The following is a 7273-nucleotide window of genomic DNA, read 5'->3' as shown; positions in this document are numbered from 1 at the left end:
ATCTTGCGATTCTGATACACCACCTAATTCATAATATATTGTCACTTATGAAGTTCCTTTGCACTTTAATGAATCAATAAAGATTTGGATAACAAAATTTACAGAGTTCTTTATAAAAAACAAGCAGTTACCAAAAATATAATGAATCTGACAATTAATAGACGAAATGCTTTTGAAAGTTTTAAAATCTTACGAGTTCAAATTTTTCAGGGGAAAAGGATTTGGGTAGCCGACTAGTTGGAGAGAGATAGAGAGAGAGAAAAGGAAAGAGAGGCGTGAAAAAATGAAGCGTGAAGTTTTGGGAAATAAAAACGTGTTTTAAATGGTTTGGATACTATTAAGACTAGGTTCAAGGTCTGACCGATGCAGACCCAATCAGACATATTCAAACGTGTAAAAACTAAAAAAACAAATGCCCTTAATGGGCTGAATTCAGGATCACTCAAACTCATAACCCTATCAAGCGCAAACAAATGAGACCTAAAAAGATTTGAAAAACTATCAGCAATGTTCATTTATAAGTAGCTTATTACAAAAGTTGATCAATTCATAAAATTTTACCAATACTAGCCAATTAGCTATTTTATAGCCAAAAAAGATTAAATTTTAATTTTCTTTTGAGTGAGTGTTATTACAGTAGATTAGGTACATCTTAAGGAGTTTGAATCTTTGTTTTGGGATGATTTGGTGGAGTTTTGAGGTGATTTGAATTAACAATTCGAAATAGAAGATGAACATGAAAAGTAATAATATGTGTATCACTATGTATCAAATATGTATCACATGAATACCCATGTATGTGATACATGTGTCGCAAAAGAATTGTTTTCAACTTAATTTTAATTACGAATTTTGATACCAAATCAGTCCAAAATACTCCAAATCACTCCAATTTGCCTCAAATTTTGTATATTGACTTATCGATATGTTTTCAATGAATTTCAACCATACCCATTGAAAAAGGTCCTTCATCACCTTATTTGCTACCTCGTCCATGAAATTTCTTTCCGTCTTGCATCTAATGTTGCTGATCACTTTAAAAATATGGAAGAAGATCTTTGTATGTGATTTTTTGGAGATAATAAAACCTTATTTATTTGGATTTTCAATTTTTATATGTGTTTAGATAGTTTTTGTAAGTCTATAATTAATTGTTAGAGGTCGGTAAGTTAGGATTTATTTGGAACATTTATATAAGAAATGAGAAGTGAGATAAAATAGACAATCTCGTGGGGTGAAATTGCTTAGTCCAGCTTTTGTACGGACCACTTAGAAAATTTAGTGGTAAGACAAAAGGAAACAGTTTGCTCGAGCAAAAACCCTAGTTTCCATTCTAGTTCGCTTCTCATTCTTCACTGTGGCGCTGAGACGATATCTGCTTCAGCCCAAGCAATTTTCGTCATATGTTGTCTTCCCATTCAATTTAAGCAAATCAAGGTAAACTCTTTTCCCTATTTGTCTCTTTTTTCTGTATTTTTCTCAATTCCTGAACTACATTTGTTAGGAATAGTTCTCTAAATTCAGATGGATCACTTTGCTTTTCTTTCAATTTCCTAATACCCTTAAATCCTCTACTAAAAAGAAAAATCATAAAGCCTCAGTCTTGAGTGGGTTCATTGTTAAGTTACTTTTATTGTTTGTTGTTTATCTTGGTGTTTTTAAAATAAGTATTTCGTTATCCTAATAATTTGAGTAGTTTGCCTTTGAAGAACAGAGCGAGCTTCTGAAACAATGGCGCAGTTGAATTTCATCTGTTTCGTTATCCTAATAATTTGAGTAGTTTTTTTTTTTTTTTTTTTGGTTAATAGCACTTCTGATTTTTGGTCCTTTTGATTTCTGAATAAGCACATTTAACTTTCAATTAATTGAAATATGATCCTTTGATCCATCTTGTGAATATTTAGAAATTGACCATAACTATTAACATTTCCATCACTTAATTACCCATGTGTTATGTTAAACTTGTACTGCCATATTTGACGCTAATATGGTTCTAAAAATAGTCTAAATGTGACATATTTCCTAATGAAAGGGAGCAAAAAGACATTTTAATTAATTGAAGGTTAAATGTGTTGAGTCATATTGCAACCCTATAGTGCAGCCTAATGGTCAATGAAGTGAGTGGAGAACCATGAGGTCTCAGGTTCAAATCCTAGTGGAGGCAAAAACACTATCTTATTTCTTCCTATCTGTCTAAAACATGGTGGACAGAGGTGCCCTGTAACTTTGCTGGTTGGTGTAACTTTGCTGGTTAGAGATAGCATGTACACGGTGGAATTAGTTGAGGTGCGTGCAAGCTGGTCCGTCACCACTTTTTTTAAAAACGTTTAGTCATATTTCACAAGGACCAAAATCAGAATTTACAAATAACTGAGGGACCAGTATTGCTATTCTCCTTTTTTTTTGAAATTAAAATATACATAGTTTGAGTGATGTTCCAGTGCAGCTTATGTGAAGTGGCTTGGAAAGTTTCTTCTTTTCTAATCACCCAGCAAAAAAAAAAGAAAAAAGAAAAAGTGTTTCTTCATTTCCATTTTGCTGATTATGCAGATTCTGCGGGGTTGCTGGTGATAGAGAAGTAATGGCAGAAGAAGGCGGCCGAAGTTTTGCCCGAAGGAACAGATTGCGGGAAATAGAAACACAGGTCCATAAGTGGTGGGCAGAAGATGATGTTTTCAGAGCTGATCCTAAAGATTCACCTCCTAAAGTGGGTGAAAAGTTCTATGGGAATTTCCCTTTTCCTTACATGAATGGATATCTACATTTGGGCCATGCATTTTCATTGTCAAAACTTGAGTTTGCTGCAGCATATCACAGATTGAGAGGCGCTACTGTGTTATTACCTTTTGCCTTTCACTGCACTGGGATGCCAATAAAGGCATCTTCAGATAAGCTTTCGAGGGAAATTGCGAAGTTTGGGAACCCTCCTGTATTTCCTGTAGTGAAGGAAGAGGAGAGTATTGAAACAGATGTGAAGGTTGAGACTGAAGGAAACCAGCCCGCACCAGGTGGAAAATTCAAAGGGAAAAAGTCGAAGGCCGTAGCAAAGGCTGGAGGTGATAAGTACCAGTGGCAGATAATGCAGAGCTATGGTCTATCTGACGAGGAGATTGCTAGATTTACGGATCCATATTACTGGCTAACCTACTTTCCACCACTGGCTGTGGAGGATCTAAAGGAGTTTGGATTGGGCTGCGATTGGCGGAGAACTTTTATTACAACTGATATGAATCCATACTTTGATTCATTTGTCCGGTGGCAAATGAGGAAACTGAAAACCTTGGGAAAGATCGTTAAAGATCTTAGGTACACCGTATATTCACCCCTAGATGGTCAGCCATGTGCTGATCATGACCGTGCTTCTGGTGAAGGAGTTATTCCTCAGGAGTATACTCTTATCAAGATGGAAGTTGTCCCACCTTTTCCACCAAAGATGAGTGTTCTGGAGGGAAAAAAGGTGTACCTTGCGGCAGCTACATTGAGACCAGAGACCATGTATGGGCAAACAAATGCTTGGGTATTGCCAGATGGAAAATACGGGGCTTTTGAGATTAATGATACTGAGGTTTTTGTGGTGACTTATAGGGCAGCACTTAATCTAGCCTATCAAAGGTTGTCTCGTATCCCTGAGAAGCCGACTTGTTTGGTTGAATTGTCTGGTCAAGATCTTATAGGTTTGCCCTTGAGGTCTCCCTTGGCATTTAATGAGATAATATACACTCTGCCCATGTTATCTGTTCTTACTGACAAGGGTACTGGAGTTGTAACTAGTGTTCCCAGTGATTCCCCAGATGATTATATGGCCCTCCATGATTTGAAGTCAAAGCCAGCTTTCAGGGCCAAATTTGGTCTGAAGGATGAGTGGGTCTTGCCGTTTGAGATAGTTCCGATTATCAACCATCCCGATTTTGGAGACAAGTCGGCTGAGAGAATATGCATTGAGAAAAAGATTAAGAGCCAGAATGAGAGAGATAAGCTTGATGAGGCCAAAAAAACAATATACAAGGGCGGGTTTTATGAGGGAACCATGATTGTTGGAGAATTTGCTGGCATGAGAGTCCAAGAAGCGAAAGGTCTGATCAGGAGCAAGCTCTTGGAGATGAATCAAGCTGTAGTATATAGTGAACCTGAGAAGAAGGTCATGTCGAGATCCGGGGATGAGTGTGTTGTGGCTTTGACTGATCAGTGGTATCTCACTTATGGAGAATCGGAATGGAGGAAGGCTGCAGAGGACTGTTTAGCCAGTATGAATCTCTACTCTGATGAGACACGGCATGGCTTTGAGCACACTCTCAGCTGGCTTAATCAGTGGGCATGTTCTCGCAATTTTGGCCTTGGAACTCATATTCCCTGGGATGAGGATTTCCTAGTTGAGTCCTTATCCGATTCCATTATTTACATGGCGTATTACACTGTGGCACATCTCTTGCAGAAAGGGGACATGTATGGTACCGATCATTCTTCAGTGAAACCAGAGCAGCTGACAGATGAGGTCTGGGAATTCTTGTTCTGTAATGGGCCTTATCCTGAAAATTCTTCTTTATCTTCTTCACTCCTCAAGGAGATGAAGCAGGAATTTGACTACTGGTATCCATTCGATCTCAGAGTTTCTGGCAAGGATCTTATTCAGAATCATCTTACCTTTTGCATCTATAACCACACTGCCATTTTCCCTAAGCACCATTGGCCACGTGGTTTCCGATGCAATGGGCATATAATGCTTAACTCCGAGAAGATGTCCAAGTCTACTGGAAATTTCCGGACACTGCGGCAGGCAATTGAAGAATTTTCAGCTGATGCCACACGATTTGCTCTTGCAGATGCAGGTGATGGGATGGACGATGCTAACTTTGTCTTTGAAACAGCTAATGCCGCCATCTTACGTCTTACGAAAGAAATAGCATGGATGGAGGAGGTTCTTGCTGCAGAGTCATCTTTAAGAAGCGGGCCACCATCCACATATGCAGACTGCGTATTTGCTAATGAAATAAATTTTGCAGTCAGGACAACAGAGAAAAACTATAGTGAATATATGTTCCGGGAAGCTCTGAAAACTGGATTTTATGATCTTCAGGCTGCTAGAGATGAGTACAGGCTTTCGTGTGGTTCAGGAGGCATGAACCGGAATTTGCTATGGCGATTTATGGATGTTCAAACACGACTTATTGCTCCGATATGCCCACACTATGCTGAATATGCTTGGAGAGAGCTTTTGAAGAAGGATAGCTGTGGCATAAAAGCTGGGTGGCCAGAGGCTGAATTGCCAGATCTTACCCTTAAAAAGGCTAACAAGTATTTGCAAGACACTATTGTCTCAATGAGGAAGCTCCTGCAGAAGCAGGTTTCTGGTTCAAAGAAAGGAAATGTAAATGTGAGTAGCCAAAACAAACCTACTATGGGCCTTATATATGTGGATGAGCAGTACCGTGGATGGAAAAGGGAATGTCTGGAGATTCTGCAGAGGAAATTTGATGCTTCAACCGGCACCTTTGCACCTGACAAAGAAATACTCTCTGAATTGCAGAAGAGCGATTTTGGGCAACAAGGCAATTTCAAGCAAATACAGAAACTCTGTATGCCCTTCTTGAGGTTCAAGAAAGATGAAGTTGTGGCTGTTGGGGTTCAAGCGTTGGACGTGAGGCTTCCTTTTGGCGAGATTGAAGTCCTTGAGAAGAACTCAGACTTGATCAAGAGACAACTTGGTCTTGAGAGATTGGATATATTATCTACGACGGATGATGCTCTGGAGAGAGCTGGGCCTCATGCTGCTGTTGTGAGGCAGAATCCTCCATCACCAGGGGATCCAACTGCGATCTTTCTCTGAGTACAAGAATTTTGCAGCACAAGTGATGATTTGAAACCTAAATGATGTTATAATTTTCTCTTTCTAGGTCTTTTTGTCCCAGAATTCTGCATACATGCAATTATTTTCTACTGAATTTTCAGTCAAAACTAGCGTTTTATTTGCCGCAATCATGAATATAGAGCTACTGCAACTTTATTCAACATTAGAACTCGTTGAGTAACAATTTGACATTTTATATGAACCGAAGACATCTTTCCTAGCTGTATTTGCTTATAAAATTTTTCTGCTTATCGCTCAATTGTGTCTCTTGCTGCTCTGCATATTTTTCCAAGTATTGTTGTATTTTACTTCACAGTTTTAGACAATTTCAGATGTAGTTACTTAAATGATAGAAGAACCAGTTGAAGATAATGTTGAGGAGGATAAAGCAGGGGAGGATAGTGACTCAGATAGAACATATTTGCCTGAAAGCGATGAAGAAAATGACTTTGAATACTCTGCAGATGGTGATAAGCTTACCGACTCAAGCGAACCTCTAGAAGAAGCTTTAACAAATCAACTCAACCCAGATATGGAGAACATTGATGAGCCACAGCCATTTATTGAACGACTGATGTCAAAAGGATGGACTTTCATGGCTGATAGAGAAAAAGGTACATTTTTTTTAACATAAACTTCTATTTATATTTCCTATAACTACTATTATAATAGTAATTTGCTTTGCAGGATCACAAATTCTGTGTTACGCATATGTATGCCTATTTCAAACTTGGATGTGGGCTGCAGCTAGATCGTGTACAACTGCAGATTTCGAGAAATTCATGGAGCTAGTCAAGAAAGAAATGCAGAAGCTCATAGATGGTTGTAAATAATTTCATCAAATCAGTGGAGCATTTTCTACTTTGCCAAAGTGATATGTGTGAAATTTTTAACCATTAGACTCAAGAAGCTAGAGACCAGCCTATTCTAGCCATGTTAGAGATCATTCGAAGAAAACCAATGTCTAGAAAGAATGTGAATGAAACCAATTCACACCAGCATCACCAGTAAATATATGATATTTATTCATGCTGTATAGGTTAATTTTTCATAGTATATCTAATGATAATGAATGTTACGCGACGTATTTCTGATTTTAATTTTGCAAGGCTCAACCACCAAGGGCTCAATTAATTGAAGTGACTATTCAAATAAATTTTTGTGGCTGGATTTATTTTAATTTTAATATTTTCATTAATTACATCCAGAAAGACATCTTTGAAAGGGTTGGGAAACAGACGATTTTCTCTGGAGCTAGAAGTTGAAAATTTAGAAGATTTAACTTTTCATTATTGTACAAAATAAGAGTGGTTATAAAATAAAGACTGTAAAGCATGTAAAGTAAATAAACCGAAGACAAGTATAGAGAGAGATTGATATTATTCAACTTCAAACTGAAGTACATAATGAACTGAAATCTCCTTTATT

At 37.8% G+C, this 7273-nt stretch overlaps 1 protein-coding gene across 1 annotated transcript; it reads left to right on the top strand.

The window, feature by feature from the left end:
- The first annotated feature begins 1220 nt into the window (after positions 1 to 1220).
- On the top strand, positions 1221 to 6104 carry LOC107805395 (leucine--tRNA ligase, cytoplasmic). The gene is made up of 2 exons (XM_016629424.2): positions 1221 to 1437; positions 2551 to 6104. Exon 2 carries the CDS (start codon positions 2582 to 2584, stop codon positions 5822 to 5824), a length of 3243 nt encoding a protein of 1080 aa, XP_016484910.1. The 5' UTR covers positions 1221 to 1437; positions 2551 to 2581; the 3' UTR covers positions 5825 to 6104.
- The last annotated feature ends 1169 nt before the right edge of the window (positions 6105 to 7273 follow it).

The sequence above is a fragment of the Nicotiana tabacum genome, chromosome 10 (assembly GCF_000715075.1).
Source record: "Nicotiana tabacum cultivar K326 chromosome 10, ASM71507v2, whole genome shotgun sequence".
In the NCBI taxonomy this organism is placed as follows: Eukaryota; Viridiplantae; Streptophyta; class Magnoliopsida; order Solanales; family Solanaceae; genus Nicotiana; species Nicotiana tabacum.
Note: the sequence above shows the minus strand (reverse complement) of the source record. Positions and strands in the feature narration are given on the sequence as shown.

Bases quoted from the DNA above. Each gene is read 5' to 3' on its own strand.
- LOC107805395 (XM_016629424.2), top strand. From the start codon at position 2,582: ATGGCAGAAGAAGGCGGCCGAAGTTTTGCCCGAAGGAACAGATTGCGG.